The sequence below is a fragment of the Cystoisospora suis genome, assembly GCF_002600585.1.
Source record: "Cystoisospora suis strain Wien I chromosome Unknown contig_3518, whole genome shotgun sequence".
NCBI lineage: Eukaryota > Apicomplexa > Conoidasida > Eucoccidiorida > Sarcocystidae > Cystoisospora > Cystoisospora suis.
The window spans coordinates 20,469-43,718 of record NW_027156313.1 but is presented as its reverse complement, the minus strand read 5'-3'; the positions used below and the strand labels follow the sequence as shown (position 1 = coordinate 43,718).

Below are 23,250 nucleotides of genomic sequence, written 5' to 3'. Positions count from 1 at the left end.
TTCAAGTTCAGTTCCCTGCTGGTCGTAAACTTTCACGGCAGCGTTGCCCGTGAATGCTTTGGCACCGATCTCATATTACGACTGACAGTTGCGGGGAGTGGTGTGGTTTCGTGGATTGTTTGTGTTGGTGGCGTAGGGTTGTGTTTCTTGGTGGCGCTTTTCTTGATCGACCTCAACCCGTTTTTGCCATGGACGAGCTTCACTCGTATTGAGGAAGCCATGGAGGAGTTGGCGAGGCGCCAGGAGAGGCGATGGAGTAGTGTCTTCCGGTCGTCCTCGGTGTCGTCTTTCTTCAGCTCGCGCAACGGCAAGGGTGGGGCAGGAACTGCATCTTCCACCACAGATGCGGGGGAAAGTCGCGCCCAGTGTGATCTTGCACGGCGTTGCTCATCGGAGAGGCCAAGCTCGATATTGTCCGAGCCGGTGCCGACTCTACGACAGCAGCTGGCATCGAAGTACTGTATTCTTATGATCGTCCACTCCGTCATTCAGGCTATACTTTATCCGTTTGTTAGCACGAGTGCTGAAGGTCTTTTCGGAAGAGACGTCAATAACTTCCTAGGCATTGGATTGCCCTTCTCCTGCATCTCCTGTGTGGTAAGTAGCGCGGAGAAATCGATCAACTTGACTTGTCGCATGTGATCGTGGCGTCCACCTTGTCGCCCTGTGATTGAGTAGTCGCTGAGTGCAGGGCCTGTCTGGTATGATGTAGTCAGTAGAAAAGACCATTTCTGTGCAACTCATCGCCTGTCAGTAGGTGCATGCCCCGCTGGGGTGACCAAGCAGCCACTCCAGCAATGCGGGGGGCTCGGCTTCGCACGTGTAGGCTTTTGAATCAACCTGCTGTGTGGACGATCAACCTGCTGTGCCGCGACGCTCAGTGTTGTACTCTGCCGCAGATTAGTGGAGTCTCACTAGTGACTCGGCACAGGTTAGTGGGACGAGGGTGTCGTATTCTTGTCAACCTGTGGAGTGTTAGATTGCGGGTTCTCCTTCCTGCGGGGACTTTGTAGAAGCTAGCAGGTGGCTGGTGGTATGTGCCAGCCGCACAGCGTTCGACCAGTGACGCTTGAAACCATGGAGTCAACAAGCATTTTGAGGCGGAAGTCTGGGGTTGTCGAGTCACTGAGCGCATCGCGCGAACTCTTCTTGTCGTGTTTCTATTCCTGTGGTTGTACCAAATTGGTCTTCTTTCGACTCCAGGTCGCCTTGACGTCGCGTCGCATGTTGTCTGGTTTTTTCTATAGTTCCTCAAGGGTCAAACTTACTGCAACATCTGGGATGTGTGTGCTCTTTCAGGTGTATGGCAAGCTGACTGATATGTACGGAATCATGAAGGTTCTCCTTGGAATTAATACTCTGATGGCAGCGGTATACGGTCTAGCACTTTTCAAGACTACTGTTGCGTCGTATTTGGCAGCATTCTTGCTGATTTTGTACGTGGGATTCTATTCTTCTCAGGTGTATTGTTACGTGAGCGATACTTTTGCGACGAAACAGTTTGGAAGGATCGTAGGCACGATTTTCATGATCGCAGGTTTTTGCTCTCTTCTCAAGATTCCCCTCCAGTCCATGGTAGTCCACGTCTTTGATTCAGTTTACACATGGCCCGTAGTCATCATGATAGGCGTGTGCTTTTTAAATTATATTGTTCTTGGAGTGTTGTACTATTTCAAGCGCAAGTTGCCTCATCCGTTTTGGCCCAAAGAAGCTACAGCGGACGCCGAGTTGCGAGAAGAGAAAAAGAGCAGAGAAAAAGCGACTAAGGCAAGAAACAAGGAACGGTTTCAGGGTGATCGTGACGGTGAACTCGCTGCTCAGACGACAGGGGTACCCCTGACTGAGATGAGTGTCAACTCCGATGTGGCTGTGGATCTAGGGTTCGTCTCAGCCTCTCGTGACGAAGAGGAGAACCAGTTAGCTGGGCACTCCGGAAGATAACACAGGCGTCGGATGCTAGTCTTGTACCGGTCATCGCGTGACTGTCTTGTTGGGCTCTTGAGTGTTGTTGTGGTGTGTTTTTTTCTCAAAAGTCACGGTTAGGGGTTCCTCGGTTTCCTCAAAGGAGGCTGCAACAGTATAGCCAGCAGGAAGTCTTCTCGACTTTTTTGTATACGTCGTTGACAGTTCAATTCTCTGGGACAATGGTACTAGTGTCGTTTGTCCTCGCCGCGTCGGCCTGTACTTCTCTCTTTTGAAGCAACCTGCCATGCGGTCTGGGAGTTTTTTTGAGAACTGTGGGGTATGACGTGGTGCTGAAGAACCAAGTTGACTCACTAACACATTCGTTGTTTTTTTTTTCGCCTCTCTCTCCCCTCCGGCGTGGTTTTTCCGTGGGTACTTCTATGCATCTTTCTGGTGTGATTAATAGTGTGAACGGGAGATTGGTCTCCCTCCAGTCGACCGGGGTGTCCCAGGGACCGACTTCGTCTTGGCCAGAGACTGGATCTAAGGCGCCAGCAGGAGCCGTCCCTGCGGTGTGCTGGGGCGTGCGTGCGTATCTCCTTGGTATCACTTGTGCGTGTCGAGATATTGTAAGCTCACAATTGTTTCGGATGTTTAGTTATACTGGATTCGGGGAGAACGCCGCTGTCATGAGTAGTTCTCGTTTATTTGTGCAGAAGCGATTTGTACAGCGGTTCCCGGATTATTTGCGCGGAAACAGTTTCTGCGTGTAACACCATGATTACAATATGCGATTTAGCTATGGTCTTCATGTGCATGTTTTTGATGCCTGGTCTCTCGGAGGATATGGATACTAGTGTGTTGGGTCGGATTTCCCGTGTTCAGTTGTACACGGCAGTGCGCGTCTCTGACGTAAGACGGCGGAGTTGTGCGACAGTGTGTTGTTGTCTAAAACTTGTTTGTGAGACGTCGGCGGGAGGGGAATGGACAAAGCACCCCTTCGATGCTTGGTGAGAGGTTTTTCTCTCGCGACCTTTAACTGCCGCACTTGACTACACCTGCTGGGGTCGTGCAGTTCCTCTCAGCACGCAGGTGCGGCATTCCTTGTGCATCGAAGCTAATCCACCGCACAACCTTGAAACGCACTTCGTGTTCGCATTTGGCTAACAAGGTGCTTCTGCATCAAAAGGCTGACTGTGGCTTAGCCGCTCGGCAACCGTTGCTGTAGTTATCTCTCCGCCCCTCACCCCCCCCGCAAGAACTGTGGAACTCGTCGGCGGAAATGTCCATCAAGCAGACGCTGCTTTTGTATTGATCCGCTACAGGTTCATGTGCTGGCTCGTGGCGCCGGTGTAGCTGCCCCTGGTGTTACTGAGAGGGTGCCTATCAGAAGAGTTGCTTCCGATGCGCCGGAGCGTCCACTTCGTTTGTCAGCTGGTGGTGTAGCTTCAAGGCTGGCTAGACGAGATTTTGCAGAGGACAGTCGTGTCTTAGCAGCTGAGGGGTCTCCCCGGTAAGGTAAAACAAGCCTATCACGTTGTGTCCAGCCAAGAAACAGTTACATGCGGCCGGTGGTGCATTGTGATGCTGCCGCGGCGTCGTTGAAGGCCCTACTCTTGAGGCGAGACGCTGACTTTATGCACTCAAAGGGCCCAGCGATCGTACTTAGAAGGGCCTGCATGGCGGACGCGAGCGTTGTTGACTGGGCGAGTAGAGCGGACAATGGCTGCTAATCCATCCGTTTCGAGCGGCCTGCGCAGGCAGAAGTGATCACTGGATTCTCGGTGTCTGCACACGCAAGAGGAACTTCGGGGAGCGCAGGAGGGGAAACCACGTTGCGTTTTACAAGCCAGTCTTTTCAGTTACAGGCCCCCGGCTACGAGGCAGCTGCAAAACATCGACTCCACACTTTCGCGGGAGCTGGATTCCACTGTCCTGGTATGCGTACGACCCAAGAAGGCGAAAGGAAACACAGTGTACAATACAGCTGTCGGACTCCTCGGCATCGACAGCAGCGTACCTGGTTCCTATTCTTCAGGTGCGCTATGCTTCTCGACGCGGAGTGGACATCCATCATTCAAAAACGTCAAAAGCGAGCGGCCGTTAGTACATTCGTGTTCGCTACGGTACCGCCCTATAGCCACTGTCTGCCCGCGCCTACATGATCCCTCGGGAACTGCAAATCTTGTCCGAGTACAGCGTTGTCTGCGCTACCGTTCAGTCGTTGTGGACAACAGAGCGTGACCAAAACCATTTAGAGACTTTCGGTTACTGCAGTATCAATCTGGAGCATAACACTGCTCCGAAGACAGAGCGATGTCAAGGACAATAAGAAAAGTATAGCGAAGGAAAGCTGCCACTTGGTTTCGCCAAGACGAAGTGACAGGAAACCTGCTGCCTTGGACAGGCACCCTGGTCACGTTGACGAAATATTCAAGGCTAGGACCATGGCTAATGTGCCAGCTGTCCCATGAGGACTCGAAGCTGCTCTTCGTCACTTAGTTGATGCGGTCCCGTGGTCGTCCCCGACGGACTAGTCAACATATAAGAGCCATTTCCTACGACGTTTGCTTGCAGCTTCTCGCTTGTCTTGTAAGAGTTCTGATAGTTGCCTCTTGCCCCCCCTGAGGCTCCTCCGGGTTGTATACTCATTCCAGTGGTCCTCGGCGTACGCAGTGTACCTGCTGCGCTGTCGGATATACCCACGGGAGTGTTTTCGACGGCGGCGAGTTTCGCCGGAGTATCCACTTGGTTCATACCAGCTCGAAAGGAGGTCGTATGAGTAGGGAAATCAAGGGAAGACGAAGCGCGAAGAAATGCGCGTTGCGTTCCCGGCGCCTTCTTTCCGGTGTTTGCGGAGGAGGTGCTCGCGTTACCGGGAGAAGCTACAAGCAACGGAGGGGTGTTGAAAGAGGGAGAAGCGACATTCTTTCTTGGATCGGCTTCGTGTAGCCCTGGATGAGGTGTCGAGGAAAGAGACTGCTTCAATGATACAACCTGAACTGGCAACGTTGCAAAGGTCGGTTGCGATTCCTGGTCTGGAGACCGCTGCGGGAGACACCCTACTGATGAAACATGCTGGAAAGGCGAAGGAGTGAGCAGGACTGGCTCGTCGGCGGGGACAGATGGTGCTGTGCAGGCTGTCTGCAAAACTCGTGTCTCCATCTCGGACGCTTCCAGCTGATCTAGCTCCCGGTGAAGTTCCTCCTGTAAAAGAGAACAGCAATTGTTTCGGAAGTATTCCACGTGTGCAGGGCTGACTCCTGAGTTCCTAGGCACTGCCCAAGTGTGCACTGCCACCACCGGGCCTACCGTAGTTGAGCAGCACCCCGCTGTACTGGACATCCTGTTCGAGTCAACGACCCATGGGATACAACTGCTACTGAACCATTGACCAACAGAACAATGCTTGAGGTATGCACGTCATCAAGGGCAACTGCAGACACTTCACAGGCCGAGGGCCGAGTTCGGAAACCGATTGCATGCCACCCCTCCAGACTGAAAGAACCGATTCAATACTGAGTGTGCGGATCAGCGCGCTACGCTCCCAAAGGGCGGTTAACCTGGTTATGCAGACGCAGGAGAACTCGGCACTCCGCGAATTAGGACTGGGAAGTGAAACACACAGAACTTTTGAAAGCCGTTGGGCTTGCCCGGCTGGAAAGCCGAGAGGCTTACATCGTCAAGCGGAGGCAAGCCTTGGGCAAGCACTTGTGTAACCTCTTGCTGCAAGTCTTGCTGCTCTTGAATATCGTCGAGGAGGCGATCAATCTTTCCAATGCTTCTGCACACCAAACAAAGAAGATACAGCTGGTCGTTTTCGAAAGAAGTTGCGGTCTGCGTGCAACACAAAGTGTAAGGAGCATTCTTCAGTTTCGGCTAGGTGTTACAAAAGATACGAAGCAAGAACCACCTCGCAGATGTGCATGGATGGCAGTCTTATTCAGCGCGATTCAGTGTTGTCGGTATGTCTTGTTCTGTGATGACAACAGAACTGTCTTGCAAAAACTCAGAGAACAGATCTTTGCGTGCATATGAAACATGCAAAAGCCGACTGTCTCCCTCGGCCCCTGAAGTGAGGGAGATGGCTTGGCACGAAGAAGTGACTGGAGACACTTACAGCTTTTGACTAAAGCTCTTGTGGGCCTTGGCGGCGCCAGCCATGGCTTGAACAGCAAGTTGCTGGGTGTGCGCGGCCTCCAAAGTTACGATCTGGGTTTCTAAGGTCAAACGTGAAGTCATTAGCTGCTCCAAGTCTTGCTCAAACAATTTTTTTCTTCGCAAGCAAAGAAGTGCACCTCGGCGGTCGCCTGTTGCTACTCGCTCTCTGGCTGAGCACTCCTGAGCCTGTATGCATTCACGGCCAGAGGTCCGACATAACGGGTCTACTTCAGAATAGTCGGAAGTTTTGATTCGAAGGAAAGTGCGTGCATGGAAATGTGCTGCGCAGAGTACAGACAAGTGATCAGTTACAAAGCTTGTGTGAATATGTCGCTAGATGGGGACGCTGTTGGCAGTCCACAGTCGGTGACTGACGGAACTTCGCCTGAATACAGAACAGACTATTATAAATGAACATTCATGAGCAATCTGCGTCATGATTGTCTTGAAGGGCGAAGCTTAGACAGCGAAGGCTGCATAGGCGCGCCACGAAGCTGCTCATGCAAGTGATTCCTCTGTCTCCGCACCCGGATCTTCCGTTCTATGTGCTGGTGCCGCTTCTCCAGAGTGTCGATGGCTTCTTTGTTCTTCTGGATGGCATCGGCAAGGTTGACGGCAGCCACTGGGTCTGCTGGCGAGATGACACCGACCTCGTCGCCCTTTATTCTGGTACCGCCTCGCCCAAAGAGCATGCGCATCATGGTAAGAAGGAACACGTTAAGAACAGGACTGTCGATCCAAGAATATAGTAACTTAGTTTTTCTTCTTCAGGTCGTCAGAGAACGTGATCTGCAGACTGGCGGGCTTCGCGAGAGACGTTTCTTCAAGACACTCCAAGCAACTTGGCCACTTGGGGTGGAATCGAATAAGAATGACAACAAACGAACACTTGAGACTCGCTGCTGAGAACAATGCTTTACCCGCGGCGGGTAGAAGAAAGCAGCTGGAGACACGATTTGATGGACTAACACGCTTTTGCAGTTGAACAAGAAAACCCGAAGTAGCGTCGGTTTCCGGAAACACAGGCTTCTTCGGGACTAGCTCGCCAAGCTGGGTGCCTCGCCTCGCTGCCTGCAGCAGCTGCTCGTTAGAACTGAGTAATCGACTGAGTGGAAGTAACCTGACGCGTCGACAGAGCCCTGCTGTTGGTTCTTCAAGCCCTGGCGAGCACGGACAAGAACGGATTGAGTCTGGCGGGAAGGATGAAGCTGTGCAGGAAACGTGACGCGAGAACGAAGCGACCCGAGAAAGACTGGAAGGTTCTTGGAAGTGGCACGGACAACGCGAAAACAAGCCAGAACTCTGTTTCACCTGGTGACAGATGCGCAGATTGGTGGCTATCTTACACGGACACGTCAGGAAGAGGAAAAAAGGGAGAAAAAGTCTGGAAAAGGGCCAACAAAAGAAAAACCAGAACTCGTCAACTTGTTAAAGCTGGGGGAACAGGCAGACTATTTTTGGCTTCAACAACTACTACCACAGCGTGTACGGGTGTGTCAAGAAACGGGTTGAGCTCCGGCGACCGATGTGAGCATATACTGGGACGTCTCCTCAGTTGCTTTGTCCGAATGAACAATCCAGCACAGCGCTGGCGCCGACAGCCGAGTAAACAGGATGGGGTGTTGGCAAGAAGGGTGCGCATACACACAAATTTGCTACTTTGGACTGGGGCCTTCAAATCAGAAACACTAGCTCGCTTGCAGCTGCATCTCGCATACAGCGGACACGTGTTCAGAAGCCACCACATCTTTTCACGATTCACTGTCGGGATTCAAGCGCAGCCGCCACTCACCCTGCGAGGCGCTGTGGTGACCACGAATTCAGCTTTCAGTCCGCTGAGCGAGGAAAGTGCTCCACAGCCGTAACTGCCCCTCTCCATTTGTCAGTTGAGTGATGCTACAGGGGGCATTTATTTATGAGAAAGAGTGTTCCTCGGGTACACGTAGAGCTTCCGAGAACTAGCACACGGGCCAGCCGGCGGCTCTGGGCTCCAAGCCCCCGAATATCTCTAAGAGGCTCTTGCTTTTCATGCCTCTCGGGCCAGAGGACAGCTGTCCTGGAAATGCTTTAGCATGTAAGAACTTTTAGCAGCTCACGAGTGTTTGTCTACCCGTTCTTCACGTGGCGCTACTACAAGACACTTTCTCAGGACACCCTCCCCCTCATTCCGCACCGCTCGCCTCCCTGCCGTTAGTTGACAGAGAACGGCTGTTCTGCATGCACCCGACTGCACACTTTGAACAAAGACCCCCTCGTGACGTAGGGCTGACCGTGCATGAGTGTGAAGAACAAAGGGACAAGCCAGCTGCACAGTGCCCATAGCTGGAAAGGGTGATTTTACAGTAGGGGACTGAAAGCCCCTGCTGTCGACGGAGAATGTCCCCGGCCCTCCGCATCCTTCGCGGCAGCGGGACATTGAAAGCCAATATCTCTGCCGGCTCTTAGTTTCTTCAATTTTTCTCGGTTATCCGTGGCTGCAGAGCCGTGACCCAGCTCTTCATCTACGAGCTGTCTTCTCTTGGTGGCGCCGTTGAGATTTCATTTTCGGGCTTCTGTCTCGCCCTGCCAGCTGTCATTGCCGGGCCACGCTTCCCCGTAGCTGCCATTCCTTTGCTTCGAGTACGTGCCGCGTCCCTGCTTTTCATTGGAAATCGCTACATGTTACTCTCGTTTTGCTACATGGACGCGAGATACTCCTCGGTCTTGATCTCTCTGCTACCTATAGCGGGCCCTCTCCAGGCTTGTCTTGCGAGCACGCCCGAGACGGACCATTGGGCCATTCCTTGTCGCCCCTCTTAGAGGCGTTGTTGAACGCCTAAGTGGCAAAGGACTCCTACTTTTTCAGAGGCATCAGGTAACCTTGGGAGAATGGTTGTTCGTCATCGGGATTGTCAGTTCGCCCTTTCGTTCCGCCGGTGAGCCGATGAGTGACTGCGGTTCTTCTTGTGTCACTTTCATTCTCTGGAAGTGTTAAGGAAGCCACAAAACTCAAGGCGGACGTACTCGGTGCATGTACAACTGCGCATCGCAGGAGAGCGTATACTGTTCCTCTCGACTGTTTCGTCCGAGTGGCCGTTAAAACAAAGATCACCCGGTCGGAGAGCCACTCCCTCATCGGCAAGATGTGTCGCATCCTTTGTGATTGTAACGGAATTCGAAGGGCGGCGCGCACAGCGGGAGTGGGGAAGCATTCTCGCCTCAGTCGTACTCCCTTAGCCACCAGACCTGAACGGGTTCCTGCAGTCAAGTAAGACGCGGTATTCTTTGGCTTCGGTCCTGTAGAAGAAGAGAGCATTCATGTCAGTGCCCAGCCACCCCACACGAGCTCAGAAGCGGCGCACTGGAAATCAGCTACGTGGAAGACTCATCGTCTACTTCATTTTCGAGAAACCGCGGACCACTGAAGACTCTTTTCAGATGCCTGTGCCAAAAAGCAGTGTCTGCCCGGTGCGGTTAGCAGTGTGTCTGTTTTACTTTACTCTCTAATTCGCAACACCACCATTAGAATCAGCTAAAACTTCTGCGTCTTGCGGGTGTCGAGTGCTTGAACGGGTAGGTCAGGCCGAGAGGCCACGTGCTGAATTTCACACTGCCTTTTGAGGGCGACACAGAGAACCAAGGGCTCCAGCGAGACTTGAGCGCCCCTGCCCGGACGATGTTTCTTGCCGTGTATTGGAGAAACTATGAGAGCAGAGAAGAGGGCCCCCGCAGTTCATCGAAGCGTCCTTTCTATGGAAATAGCCGAAAGTCCCTTTTCTTCTTTCCTCTGGAATAACGAAGGCATGGGGGAAGGAAAGCCCTCTGTTGTGTCTTACCTTGAATCTGAGCGGGCGTCAAGCGGTGAGGCTAAACTGCGCTTCTTTTCATTCCCCGGAAATAGCAGGAGTCATCACAGATCTCAAAGTAACGGCAGACTGTCTTGTTTTTCGTCTGCCACTATTTCCAATCTTATCCAAACAGTATTCTCCCAACTCCTACGGTCCAGTCTCACCTTTCTGTTCTTCCTCATTCTTTTCGCTCGAGTGGGCTTATGCTCCCCGCCCTTCGTCCGGTCTGCGACCCCCTTCCCGTCTCCGTGCCCTCTGCTTCTCCAGTCGCTCAGTCATTCCGTGTCTCTCGATCTTTCGACTCGTGAGTCTTGTCGCTCTCCCTCGTTTAGCTCTCTCGCGTTTGCAGCTCCAACAGACTTGCCTAACTTCGGAGAAGCATTGTCACGCAATACCTCCCACGCTTGGTTCATCTTGCGTCCGAACTTTGCCCGTGCCACTGTTTTTGCATTTGATTCTTTGTCAAGGCGAAAGACACCATTCAGTGATCTGGGTTTGTCTGGGCCAGGCGCTAGATCTGTCTCACACCAAGGGACCTTGAAAGTGGGTTTTTCCCGGGTTTTGTTCAAGCCAGGAATCCGTACGATACTGGCCTTCGTGAAGGTGCCTTATGTACGTGCGGTCCTGCCAGCATGGTCGGATGTAACAAGGAACTCATTGTATCCGAAGTCTCGACGCACGACATCCCCAGTCTCTATCCGTGACGTTGCCTGGAATTCGTCTTCAGTTAGAATCTCCTCTTCTCGGCAGCACGATTTCCCCGTGTCATTATCCACCGCGGACGCACTGCATGAAGAGAATGTCGGAAATGTCTCGCCGTGCAATGCGTTCTCGCGACAGTCCGGTTGCACGCGTGCATACGTGTCAAAAGGACCTCAACGTCCGCTCGACCGCTTGTCGGAGGATGCTGACAAGCGTCCTGCAAATCGTGATTCGCCTGGCTCGTCCCCTTCTTATAAAGCCAGAAGCGAAACACAGCCAGCCGAGGTGCGCGACCGCTCTGGTTCTTCCTCCTCGTCTCCAGCTTCTCCCGCTTCCCCTCCTCGCCGTAAGTCCTTTCTCTTAAGCAATCTTAAGGCCGAGCAGCAGCGTCTCCGCGAAGCACGGGAGCAGGCGGAGGCGTCACGGGCCTTACATGCGGAGGAAGAAAAGAAGAAGACGGAGCGGTCACGCCGTCGACGGGCAAGGGAGGCATCGCTGATCAATAGAAAGAAACAGAGGAAGTCGAATCATTTAAGGCGACTCACGAAAACAGCTAAGCGGCGTCAATACCTTCGTGAGAAGCGCGAGAGGATGGACAGAATTTTTCTTGAGGACCTGCAAGTTCAACGTAGCACCGAACGAACTCTTAGGAGACGTGACGCAGGAGGACGACGGAGCGAGAAGGCACATCAAATTACTGAACTCGAAACGTTGATTCAGAGCAGTACACTGCTCATTCAGATCGAGGCTAATGCTTTGACTCCCAATCAGCGATGGGAGCTGGTTAGGGGCCTGGCTCTGAAGGGATTCTATATAGGCTACAAATTCAAAATGGCAAAGAATAGTCTTATGAAAGTAGCCATTCGACGCATTCTTGACAGGCAGAAAGCAAGGAACCAAGGTATTGCTCATGATGAGGCAGGGGAGCCAAGCCGATTGCGGCCGTCACAGATCAGTTTGGTTTCTACGCAGCCAACCGCCGGTGCATGCTCTGGGCTTGCGGAGTCCATTCGGGGTCAGCCGTACCGGGACTGCACAGACCGCATGCGTACAGAGGAATCACACAGAACTCTGGCTGTTCTGAGCGATGTTGAAGCGCCACTATCGAGCAAGACCTCTGGCGTGGGGCGCAAGGGCGGAGCAGCAGGAGTACTGTCAGGAACGCCTCAGCCTCGTTCAGTTCCTCGCGTAAGAAGGGACTTTTGGATTACACACGAGGAGGAGCTACAGGCCAAGGCTTTGCAGTTCAACATTGACATAAGTGGAAAGAAGCCGAAGTCTGACTCATCCCTCGAACAAGAAGACGATGACGGGATCGATGAACAGCACATCGATGCACGAGAGCCTTCTGAGGCACGCGTAGCAGCACGTTTAGAATCTGCACTGGCATCAGCGGTCTGGCGTGATGACCCGCGCTTCTCCCATCTAGCCCTAGGTGCAGGCCCAGGGGGTGTTTGGACGCAGTGGGAGGACGATGATGAAATAGAAGAGGAAATGTCAAAGTCGGAAATGCCAGAAGATATTGCGTCGGCGGCGATGCCGTACATGGAGGTAGACGACTGGATGGACCTGTTTCAAGAGGAGATAACGGCGATGCGCGCCGCGAAGCAGGAAGCAAAAGAGAGAGAAAAGGAGATTTTGAATACGACACCTCTAGAAGGAGAAGTTGTTCCTATTGCAGAAAATGCTGAGGCTCTCATACCTCACTTAGAGAATGCCAATCTCTACCTTTTTGTTCGGGCCATGCCAGGCAATGAAAAGAGATTACCGAACATTGTTCGCGCGGTGTTTCAACTGCTGGAAGAAATCTCTTTTGAAAACCGTGCGAAACTCCAACAGAAGGGTCCTCCTCCAAGGAAGTACAAGGGACAGTGGTACGACGAGGAACTCCTACCACATATCAAGCCTGAGATTGCAGCAGAACTAGGATTCTGGCAGTTGCCCACCGACGGAAATGCAGAGGGCAAGGCTATCCCTGGGTCACATACCTCGAAGAAGACCACTGCAGTCGGGGGAGACATCAAGATGGCTATGCTGGGTCGATCTGTACTGACTCTTCCAGAGCTCAAGAGATTTGCGAAGACTGCGCCCGTCAGGAAGAAATTGATTGGCAAAATTTGTGGTAAGCTACGGAAGCGGATCACAAGATTTTGTATCTTTCATTCATTCCAGTGCAGCAAACGCACATACTTATAGAACCATGGATACTTTTTTAAGCAGTGTCAAACGTGTTTGATACTCTTGGCTGTGGTCTGGCTGCCGCAGTCAGGCGTCACGACTATACGAGCATGTTATCCCCTTGTCATCACATGTACCTACAATACAGGAAATGAGAGAGAAGGGTAGTTTCGGCAGTCGCTTCTCTACAATTTGTGCGCTGGTAACTCCTCGCCCTGTAGGAACTATGGCTTCTGTATCTTGAACCTGTTTCGTGTGTGTCCTCCTCGATGCCTTGTACTACGCGATGTACTACACGGGAAAGCATAGGGATAGAAAAACCAAGACACACGCGGCGGGGCAGTGCGACTCAGTTCATTTTGAGGTTTCAACTGTCACATGCGAGTGTATCCCCTGGTGCTGAGTCTCTTTGTAGCTGTCCTGTAAACCTTCCTCCATAATGTTCCACACGAAAGCGCGTGGCCGTTGAGGCGCCAGCCTCGCTAATGTCGCTTGGAGGATGGGCTCCCGTAGAGCAAAGGGTATCTTGCAGACCGGTGTAGAAACTCCTTTGAGCCTTCTTTCTCGTGTATGCTTCGTGATATTGTCGCGTCGGTTCCGCACCAGTTTCGGGTTCAATGGCGCTCAAATGATACAGAAGTGGTTATCGCAGAACGAGAGCCATGGTTGTCTAGGTATCAAGCTTGAAGGTGCAAGGGAGCGGATCCGAAGAGTGCTCATAGCCAACAGATATAAGCGCAGACGCATTGATCTACAGCTATGGTAGCTGTGTTTGGATAGCGGATAGGGCAGTTACGAAGAGTTGATTTCTACCTTGCGAGGTCGCAGCCCCCGGTTGACTGAGTGGCCGCCCTCTGTTCTTCATTCGCGCGGCTCCGCTACGACCGTCTGAGATTGCCTTTCCTCTTTCTGTGTGTTCACAAGTTCTCGCATGACAGAGAACGCAGCCGGCAGTTTATCTGGCCCTTCCCGAGATGAATGATTTCCCGGTGTAACCTAGTTGTCAGTGCCAGTACAGAGTAATCACTACCTTCAAGGCTGTATCCTTGTGGCCCTCGTGGGTAGAGCCATCTGCACTCTCAGAGAAGGTTGATGATTACGTTCTTCTGTTTCATCAAGGCCAGCGTCTATGCGGTGCCCCTCTCTTGACTGCAGGCTCTCTCCTTGGCGTGGCGCAAAGGCTTACGTGCGCGACCCAGGCCGTGCCATTGCAGCTGGTGTGTGCCCTTAGCCAGCTATGCCAACGGTCACCGCAGGCTTCCGACACCAAGCCAAATACCAACGATACATAGGAAGTTCTTGGTTTATCCGTGCCGAGGAGGGTCGTAGGCTGTCGAGTAATCACCCTACAAAGAGCGGATAAAATACAGAAAAAATATATCGCCACTTGTTTTTACGGCTTAGGGCCTAAAAAAAGAGAAGTCGAGTTTGTGCCGTTCAGAGCGGCATTGTTAAAAGAGAATATGCGTCTCTGGTGAGCGCATGCTTCAGTCTATTTCGCGACTTCCTGTCGAAACAGCGCTCAGTTTTCACGGACATGCAACTGTTGCGCTTGTCCACTGAGTACTGGAGCTGAAAACGCCTTTGGATCTTCCAACGTCACCCCTGAAGCGAGTTCCTGGAGGTGCTGGTGGCTGCAAGCTCCTTGTCGCTCTCGAGTGAAGGAGAAAGAGCACGATCGTCAACGTATGATGGCATACGCCGTAGTCTGTGGTGTCGTGTCGGTGTTCCCTGCTGACATATCAGCACGCTTCACAACATTCTCTTTTATTGGATGCCGCTTTGAACGAGCGCACGCTCGGCTTTTCCTTCTTTTTAGAGTATCCTCGTTGTACGTGTCTCCAAACAAAGCCAGACGGGAGCCTGTACGGCAAAGCGGAAAGCGGCGCGCACCCAGTGCGCCGCCATTGCCCCGGAACAACAGAGGGTTGTTGGGGGGCAGTCCGCGAAAAAAAAGAAAAACGCAGCTTCGCACACCTCGCCCCCGGGGACATGTTCGCGCCTTAACGGAAAGTATCCTTTTCCACAGTGCGCTGTCCTTAGAAGGAAGAACGATACAGGTCTGGCAGCCTTCACTCCACCAGCTGTGAAACTCGCTTCCACCAAATTCAACCTTACTATGGAATCTTATGCTACCCAACTCCTTGTTGATGCTGGAACTAAACAGCACAAGAATGACCTAACGCCAAAGAAGTCAAACGGAAAGCTGACTAACCGACCGCGGGTCGGAGCCGAAAAAAGGCACACCTGGTGTACCTGCTGACATCTTCGAGTTTCGACGGCAGGTAGCTTGCGTGACGGCAGTTCAGATCGGTAGACAGCTCGGGCAGTGCGTTAGCTCTCGAAGAGGAGAGAAAACAAGGCGGTTGTCTTGTAGAAAGTACAAAAGCCAACAACACGAGCGAAGGGACATTCAGTCGGTGACACCGTTCACTTTCAGCGAGCAAAACTCATCCACCTGACAAGCGTCTTTCCTCCTTGAGCTGCGTGAACACGAGCGCGCGGCGCTCTCGTCTTTACCCCCAGTGATTCCCAGGGGTGTACCCCCGTTACATGGATGTCTTCGTGCCTAGTCGCAGTTACTGCTTCCCAGTGCTTCCGACGCAGAGACAAACTGCCCATGAATAGTACGTAGCAGAGAAATGCAGTCAGCCGGCACTGCCGTTTGCAAAACTCCAGTTCCGGAAATGTCCTGTAGGAGGCCTGCCCAGAGGTCCCAAAGAGGCCGATCGCCTGTCATTTGTTTCCGTTCGGTTCCAAGTAACCGTGACCGGAGAGGTCGCCCATGGGTGACACTTAGAAACAAGGCACGGAGCAAACCACATGAGAAGCCTCCACACGATTCCTTGGACCTGATGAACAGATACCGGAAAAAAAAACATTCAGCACCGGCACACACTGGGCCGGGTAGCAAGGAAGTCAACTTCTGGATCAGCTATTGATCTGCACAATGCAATCGGCGTCATCGACTGACGATGTGTCTACATGTACAGACGCGTATCTCAGGCGAACCAAGGTTTTTCTTCACTCTTTCCACCCTTAATCATCAAGTGAGGTGGCCACGCCGTCGTGCCCCCCACGTTGTGGGCAAACTCTAGTAAATGCACGCAGTTACGACGAAAGGTGCAAAAAAAAAGACCCCGCAGCTGGCTCGGCGCTTGACGTTTCCGCTTCGGCGACCGACTGCAGTCCCCAAAGCCCGAGGCGAGCAGCATGTAAACTTGTACGGGCACAGGTCGGCATTCCTGTGCACACGGCAGGGCCGTCACGTACACGGGAAATGTGGGCGAACTCTTCCCAGTTGACAGGTCAGAACACACTGTCAAGCAATTCTGAGACAACTGCATTTCTTTCCAGCAATTCCTCCTCATCAGAACTAGCTTCGCAGATCCAGCCCAGGCTTCTGCTTCGCTCCCTTCTTTCTTCTCTTTTTCTACACTCTCGCATCTCTGTGAGGGCCAGCAGTGCCGCCCTTCGGTCATTGAGCAGGTCTGCAAGTGAAACCATCTTGCTTCTCACCGCTTCGCGGGTCACGCGAATAGCACCTAGGATCGCTCGAACGGCCGCTTCGACCTCTTCAAAGGCCTGAGAAGAAACAATCAACGTCGCTGAATTGCCGTCCAGACTCGAAACCCTTGCAGCGGAGGCAAATACAAGAATTCTCTCGTCAGAACACTAGCTTCCTCGCATGCACAGGAAAGCAAGCGCTATCTAGGGCGTGACAGGCATGCTCATGCTTCTTATTACAGGAGGACTGCTAGTCATTCTATACCTGTGCGCCCACCTTCGAGACATGGAGGTGAAAGAACGATTAGAGAAAGAAATCCGGGGCTCTGGACTTCCTCGTTACGCCTCACATACGTCCCAGTAAAGCAGCAGATTTACAGTGCGGAAGGAGTAGCAACCAAACAGTTTCACAAAGACACACAATACCCCGCTGCCCCCTGCACTCAAACTTGGTCTGGACTTCCACCTCGAGCACGTTTAACAAGCGCTATCTCTTCTGATTCATCTGCTTACCGTAGCTGTCAGGCTCTCCACACCTCCTCCTTCACACGATAGGTCTCGTTCATCTGCTTTTCCCTCCTTGTCTTGATGCCTCCCCCGTATCCATTGTGCGTCTTCGTGTTCGAGCCTGAGGTTATCTTGTCCTACACCAGTATCTTTGGCAGTAGAACCCCTGTCCGCTCTATGTACGTTGGGACGCGGCTGAGCGCTTACAGTCTGAATTTCGGGAACACCTTCCGAGTTCCCCTCACAGGATCGCTGTGTCTGTTGACTTCCAGCCTTTGATCCTCCCCCTTCTCCATTGGCAATGCTTGCGTTCTGGGGAAGCACTGTCCGGCGGTCGCCTTGTTCTCTCAGTGTTTGTAGAACTTGCAGGACTAGGCTTCCTAGACGCTCCGGATCGAGATGTAGCGCCCCCAGCGTCCCCCAGTCCATGAGTTGCATCTCCAGTTTCCCTCCTGGACGAAGAAAAGAGAGCCTCTCGGATGTTGTCGCCTTTGACTCGCCATATCTTCTATTCTCAAGCGCCCCTAATCTTCCTAGGAGGCGTTCCAAGCCATCAGCTGACATTATGTCTCCACCACAACGTAGAAACTCTTCTCTTCCTCTACACGTGAGATTCGAGCTGCTATTGGCAGGTGGATAGTCCACGTACGGGCGCAGAGACCTGGTGAGACCATTCATTCTTCCCTCGCTCCCTGAACCAGAACGGATGCTCCGCCATACACCTCGGAGGTCTTGCTGTATTAATTCTTCGTTTTTCTCACATGCTGTACACAGCTCTGTTAACGAGTGCCAGTACGAAAAAAGAAGCGAGAGAGCCGTTGCTCGCAGCTGAGGGAGCAGAAGAAGCTCAGCTTGGCGTCGTAGGAGAGCGGGAAGCCAGAAAAGAAGATCAGGAACCGAGGAGATTGCAAGAGAACTGCAAACCTGTATACCAAGCACAAGTGAACTGACGACGCCCCAGGGTTGTTCGTTGACACGCCACAGAAAAGGTCACAGGGAGTGTGAAAGTCTTCCTGTATGGTTGACTGCACACTTGTGCCACGAAGAGAAGTGATCACTGAAACTAGGTAACAAAGAAAGAGAAAGAAAGTACGTTGAAAGCCACAGCCCGAATGCATTTCACAGCGCGACTGACTCCTCAGGTAAGCCGTGGACTGGCGCTTCCCTCGGTGCTAGAGAAGGCACTGCATTTTCTTCCTCCTTAGAACAACACCCAAGCAACTATCCAACGTGGTGTAAGCAGGATTTCAGTGAGAGTGAGGAAATCTCTATGGCATTAGAGCCAGCAAGCGCCAGTCGGACCCCCTAAAGGAAAACTATCTTCCTGTCTCCAGAAGTTCGGCGATACCTCAAGCCGGCTGAGTGGGCGCCGGGCTACAGCGGTACGAGGTTTTCTTGGGACGCCAGTACTACAGTCTCCAACGAGATTTGTCTCTTTCTGATACAAGAGAGACACCTGCCTTACAGAGGGCGCGATGCAGAGAGGAGGCTGTCGTCACAGAGCGTATTCCAGGACACAGCTCACCTGATGCTCAAGATGCTGGAGTGTTAGACGTTGTCCCCCGCTAGTCTGCCGTGATTGCTCGTCGTCTGTCTCTAGAGTAGACTCTTGTTCCGGTGTTTCCTCTTGGTCTGTCTCTTCTTCATCAGTATCTCCTTCTGCCTTGCTACTTTCTTCCTCTTGTATGTCATCTTCCTCGCTATCTATCGTGACCACCTCGACGGCTTCTTCGTCGTCCTCTCCCGGCCGAACACCTTGTGTCATCGTTGCTATGCCTTCGCTCTTTGCACCCGTGGTTCTTGCTTCGCCGCTAACTGTCGACGTCTCCTCATCTCTCTCTCTCTCCTCTACCGCGCTCATTTCCCCTCTGTTCTCTGATTCTCTTTGTTCTCCCTCAAGCTCGGAACCTCCCGTCGTTACGCCCATTTCGCAGTCGGGGCCGCCACCTTCTTCACTCGCATTCCGATGGTGTGATTCCACAACAGGATGCTGCGGTGGGGTATGTATGGCATTCGTCTCTCTGGTTGATTCAGATCCTCGTTCGAACCTGTCGGACGCCTTCTTTTGTAATACATGGATCTCCTGTCTGGAATTGCCGTCGCTCCTTGCCTCTTCGTTTTCTTCCTCTCTTTTCGCGATCTCCTGGAGGCGCCTCGATAGCTCTTCACACACCTCCAAACGCCTGCTCTTTAGTGCAGTTGGTGTAGTATTGAGTAAACGCGCGAACTCAGGTCCGAGAACGCGGCCATGTATCAGGAAGTTCAAGAGTATTTGCTGACTTCTTTGTAGTTTCTGATCTACCTCGCGAAGTTGAATCCCCGCTTCCACAGCATGGTGATTGAAGCCCCCTCTACACTCTCCGGGCGGGGCGGAAGACTGCTGTCTACTCGGTTCGCAGCTGAGATTCTCGTAGGCGTTCCCACGCTCACGAAGACCTTCATCCTCTCGTTGTTCTTTACTCGAGCAATCCCTAGAAATCGCATCTCTGCCTCCTCTAAGGGGTAGAGAGCTCCGCGTCTCTTGCTCAGTCGCGATGCGCGTCGGTTCGAAGTTTGTCCCTCCCGCCATACTCCAGGAACTATCGCCGCCTAGACACCCTGCACTTCGGACCGATGAACGGCTATCAGCTGATTTATGTTCCAGTTGCTGTCTACAGAGAGACCCGTGATAAGAGAAATCCTCCGCTTGACCTGTTGCTGTCGTCGCATCACCCCCGTTAACAAGTACAGGGCTGTGGCCCCATAGTACGTTCCCGTAGTTACATGCGGCACCGCTCCCTGCCAGCGCAACAGCAGCTGCTGTGTTCAAGACACTCGAAAGACGGGAACCTGACCTTACTTTTCTGAGAAACCTCACCTGCGCCGGATCAGAAAGATCAATGCAAACACTCCTCATCAATGAACGCCCAACGCTGCCGCAAGCGTCAGCAAGAACCATTCGCTTCTGTAAGACGCGAAGTGGACGCCGCTCAAAAGGCTTTACAGCCGCAGAAGGTGTGCAAGTGACAGACTGACGTTTCTTCACATCATGAGGCTTAACAACTCCCCCGCTGTCATTCACAGAGCGGAGACATGAAGAGACAGTCGAGACCCCGTTTTGTTGGTGCTGCAGCTCTAGTCTCTCAAGGCGGGAACGCGACAAAGACTTGTCACGGAATGATTCAAAATTTCGACTGTCAGGTGAAAGACGATGAATCTCTGCGTCCTCACATCGTACTTCATTGTCTGCCGGACAGTCCCACGCTCGTGTGGAAGCTGTCTTCTCTTCATTCTGACGAGGAGGCGCACCGCCAACGTACCCATTGACACAGAAAGTCTCAGGTGTACACGTGGAAGGAAAGCCGTGTGCATGGGCAGAGGCTCTGAGTACACGTCGCCCAAGCTGGGACCAGTCCAGTAGGGAGAAGAAGTCGGAGTCTTGAAAGGGAAGTTCATCGATCCGAACAAAACTTTCTCCTGAATATTGACATGGATCTAGGAAAGAACTCAATACTCCCGAAGAGACCTTTCTCTCGTTAATTCCTGGTTTCTCCGTGCATACACCCTCACTACCCCCCTTGAAGATTCCGCTCTCAAGACCATTTCTCCGTGCAAAATAGGAGAACTCGAAAGGTGCAGAACAGCAATGATCAGACTGTAGAGCGACCCGCAACTTTCGTTCAAAAGAAGGGAAACCCATTCTCGGAGGCGAGGATGCCCAGATTTTACCAGAAGTACAGCCTACAATGACCTGAAGCCACGCTTGTCTGAAGACGAACCCCATCTTCTCCCCAAATTCTTGTAGTTCACTGTTTGCTGAAAGCTCTTTCTCATTGCGTGAAGTCGCAGCAAACGAGGGCCTTGCGGTCACCATTTCCTTCGTGCCCTTGTTTCCTTGAGAAGACCTATGTATTTCAGATGAATTCTCTGAGACTGTTTTCTCCATCTGCGAGGCTTGAGTTACTATACTCCCCAGTAGTGCCCCCTGGGAAAGTCCAAGAAGAGAATCAAGCCAGAGACATCGCGGCTGTATTTCCACCCAGACGATGCTGTCAGGCCGGAGGTGTGAACCACAAAGCCCGATCTCAGCGTTAGGAAGTTTCCTACAGTCGCCCTTATTCTCTGGTGAACGACAAAAAGGTGGTAAGTCTGCATCACCGTCTCTATTGAGATCAGTCCTGACGCATGCTCCCGATTGGAGGCACGTAGAAGCCAAATCAGCTTTCCTCAGAAGAACAAGGGGCTGACAAAATGCTGGGATGGTAGACAAGAACTCTCCCTTTGAGAAATGACCCTGGCCGGAGACCGACGCGCTTCTACCCCCCTGTCGATGAGCAACGTCCATTCCCGGCTTCGAGTGAGAAAGAAGACCCCTCTCGGGTGTACCCGAAGTGTTACGGCGTAGAGTGGTAGGCATTTCCTTTCTCTCTGGATTTTCTTCAGACGTGAGACCGTGCCTGGAATAGAACACTGCTGGAGCTGTAAAGACATACAGCTGCGCACATGTGGTGAGGATAACAATGCACCTGCTTAGTTCTATTAAAGAAGTTGTTTTCTTAGAAATCCCACAAGGATTCTTCTTCAGTGACTCTGTTGAGAGGTCCGTCAGCTCCTCACGGGCTAACTTTGGGCCATTCAATAAACTCCCAAAGTCCACCCTGGCCCACTGGCACAACGCAACGCTACTACCGGGTAGGAGAGGAATCTCTGTGACAGGACACACCGCTATCCCCGTCTGCAGGTCGAACACATACAGAAGCCCCGGAGACACACCAGACCTCCTTCTTTTCACGAGAATCGTATCGCTAGCACTACGTAATTCTGACTCGGGAGGAGATAGCAGAGACTCCCCCGTTACCAACGGGCTATGCGCTCTACGTTCCCCGTTGTACGCGCAAGTTTTCCGATTTCTCCATCCCCCCGATGCCCATGGATATGAAGGAGGATTTGTAGGGGCATCAGGCGGCAGTTGTGAGTGAGAGCGAGACCAACGATGACGAGGAGAATGCCGTGAAGAAACAACATGACGGGGGGAGGGTAGTGAGAAAACGTCGGTGGCTTTCCTGTCATCCTTGTGAGACAGAGTTGCAAAAGATCTTGAAGAGTAACCAATCGGATGATGTCGATGCTGCTGGCGGTGGTTGAATAACATGACCGACAAGGGTTGAATAAAAACAAGGAGATGTGAAGAGAGAGCAGAAGAACGAGATGGAAAAAGACCCTTGTCCATGAAAGAGTCGCCGCAGTTCTCTCCTCCTTTGCTCGCCGTACTAGAAGGAGTATCCGCTGAAAGAGTCATATGTGTAACAACATATTCAGCGGGCACCCGAAACCTCCAGAGAACCTCCTGAAGAAAAAGAATCAACAAAAAAACAACACGAGGATCCGTTCTGCTCGGTACCCCCTTTGTAGTTCTCCCGTATACATATTCAGAGATCTGCCTCAACAACCGATGACCTAAACCTGCGCTCTTTCAGCAAAGCTTTCTCTCACTTCCACCTAGTACCAAAAATATACTGGACACCGAGTGTACTCATGTATGCATCGTGCTCATGTAAGACTTGCCGGGTGCGATCATCACAAGTGATCTCCTTCTTTTCTCGTTGAAGTGCTCATGCGAGTTGCTCCCATAGGCACCACTCGGAAAGATGTGCACCTGTATCGAAGACTACCCTGACCTTGAAGGGAAATACTACGCGTAGTACACACGAAACTACCCCAAGGCAGGAGGTACTCCACCAACCTTCAAATACCAACGCAGATCTCTTCTCCCAGGCCAACAGTTCTTCGTGTGCGTGCTGCGTAGCGGAGGAAACGTTGCAGGTCTCCAACCAGTGCAGAGGGACGCGCACACAGTTGCATAGTACCCAAGCACGGTCGGTAACTGTAAACAGTGCTACATAAGAAAGGATGGCTGTCGCATCCTAACCCTGACCCCTCCCCCCTTTCCGCTTCTGCCAAAAATATCATTGTCTCACTCAAAATCACTCCTGCGGTTATTCTATCTGACGAAGTGTCTTCAGGTGTGTGGGTGTGTGTGTGTGTCTGGCAACATGCGTACAGTCGAGCATAGAATACCCTACAGGCGACACGAAGTATATATATCCTCTTTCGACATTACCTCCGTCTGAGTGGTGGTTCCATCCAGACTCGCGACGAACGTGTCCCTCCTATCAGGAGGGTCCAGCACACTGGAATCCGAGGCGAGCGTAGAAGACAAGTAGCAGACAAGCTCAGGGCCACTGGAAGAATGTTGAATTTCCTCGCCACTCTCCATTTCACTGCCATACTTCTCCTTCTCAGTCTCCTCCTCATTTTGTTCATAAGATTCAGTCGCATATAGGTCTGTCATGCATGCAATTCCCTGCCGACTCTGAAGCTTCTGCTGGGGACGATTGACTGCAACAACTGACACCCTGTTGAGGGTTCCTGGAGAGGACAGCAGTAGGAAGAAAGGCTGGGGGGAGACGAAGATGGAGCAGCA

General features: G+C 52.3%; 4 protein-coding genes across 4 annotated transcripts in view; 2 read left to right on the top strand and 2 right to left on the bottom strand.

Annotated features, from left to right (window-relative positions):
* Window positions 1-2: 2 nt before the first annotated feature.
* On the top strand, window positions 3-2,832 carry CSUI_006846 (transporter). Its single transcript, XM_068066997.1, has 2 exons — window positions 3-597; window positions 1,300-2,832. The coding sequence occupies exons 1-2, from the start codon at window positions 220-222 to the stop codon at window positions 1,939-1,941; spliced, it is 1,020 nt and encodes a 339-aa protein (XP_067921031.1). The 5' UTR covers window positions 3-219; the 3' UTR covers window positions 1,942-2,832.
* Window positions 2,833-4,090: 1,258 nt separating this feature from the next.
* On the bottom strand, window positions 4,091-8,133 carry CSUI_006845 (snf7 family protein). The gene is made up of 5 exons (XM_068066996.1): window positions 7,859-8,133; window positions 6,594-7,226; window positions 6,026-6,252; window positions 5,584-5,689; window positions 4,091-5,112 (listed from the first exon to the last, which is right to left on the bottom strand). Exons 2-5 carry the CDS (start codon window positions 6,765-6,767, stop codon window positions 4,357-4,359), a joined length of 1,263 nt encoding a protein of 420 aa, XP_067921030.1. The 5' UTR covers window positions 6,768-7,226; window positions 7,859-8,133; the 3' UTR covers window positions 4,091-4,356.
* Window positions 8,134-8,138: 5 nt separating this feature from the next.
* On the top strand, window positions 8,139-14,964 carry CSUI_006844 (uncharacterized protein). Its single transcript, XM_068066995.1, has 2 exons — window positions 8,139-12,717; window positions 13,929-14,964. Exons 1-2 carry the CDS (start codon window positions 9,750-9,752, stop codon window positions 14,063-14,065), a joined length of 3,105 nt encoding a protein of 1,034 aa, XP_067921029.1. The 5' UTR covers window positions 8,139-9,749; the 3' UTR covers window positions 14,066-14,964.
* Window positions 14,752-23,250, bottom strand: part of CSUI_006843 (wd g-beta repeat-containing protein) — a 24,574-nt gene continuing 16,075 nt past the window's right edge. Inside the window, exons 10-13 of the mRNA XM_068066994.1 lie at window positions 22,888-23,195; window positions 18,313-22,113; window positions 16,794-17,711; window positions 14,752-16,358 (exon numbers count right to left, since the gene is read on the bottom strand). Of these exons, the coding sequence (XP_067921028.1) occupies window positions 16,083-16,358; window positions 16,794-17,711; window positions 18,313-22,113; window positions 22,888-23,195 (5,303 nt within the window). The 3' untranslated portion in view covers window positions 14,752-16,082. The remainder of the gene's footprint in view (window positions 16,359-16,793; window positions 17,712-18,312; window positions 22,114-22,887; window positions 23,196-23,250) is intronic.

Bases quoted from the DNA above. Each gene is read 5' to 3' on its own strand.
- CSUI_006846 (XM_068066997.1), top strand. From the start codon at position 220: ATGGAGGAGTTGGCGAGGCGCCAGGAGAGGCGATGGAGTAGTGTCTTC. The intron at 598-1,299 runs GTAAGTAGCGCG...GTGCTCTTTCAG, and splicing joins TCTCCTGCATCTCCTGTGTG to GTGTATGGCAAGCTGACTGA.
- CSUI_006844 (XM_068066995.1), top strand. From the start codon at position 9,750: ATGAGAGCAGAGAAGAGGGCCCCCGCAGTTCATCGAAGCGTCCTTTCT. The intron at 12,718-13,928 runs GTAAGCTACGGA...TCTTGACTGCAG, and splicing joins ATTGATTGGCAAAATTTGTG to GCTCTCTCCTTGGCGTGGCG.
- CSUI_006845 (XM_068066996.1), bottom strand. From the start codon at position 6,767: ATGATGCGCATGCTCTTTGGGCGAGGCGGTACCAGAATAAAGGGCGAC. The intron at 6,253-6,593 runs GTGCGGAGACAG...GAATGCATACAG, and splicing joins ACATAGAACGGAAGATCCGG to GCTCAGGAGTGCTCAGCCAG. The intron at 5,690-6,025 runs GTAAGTGTCTCC...TTTGGTGTGCAG, and splicing joins AAGAGCTTTAGTCAAAAGCT to AAGCATTGGAAAGATTGATC.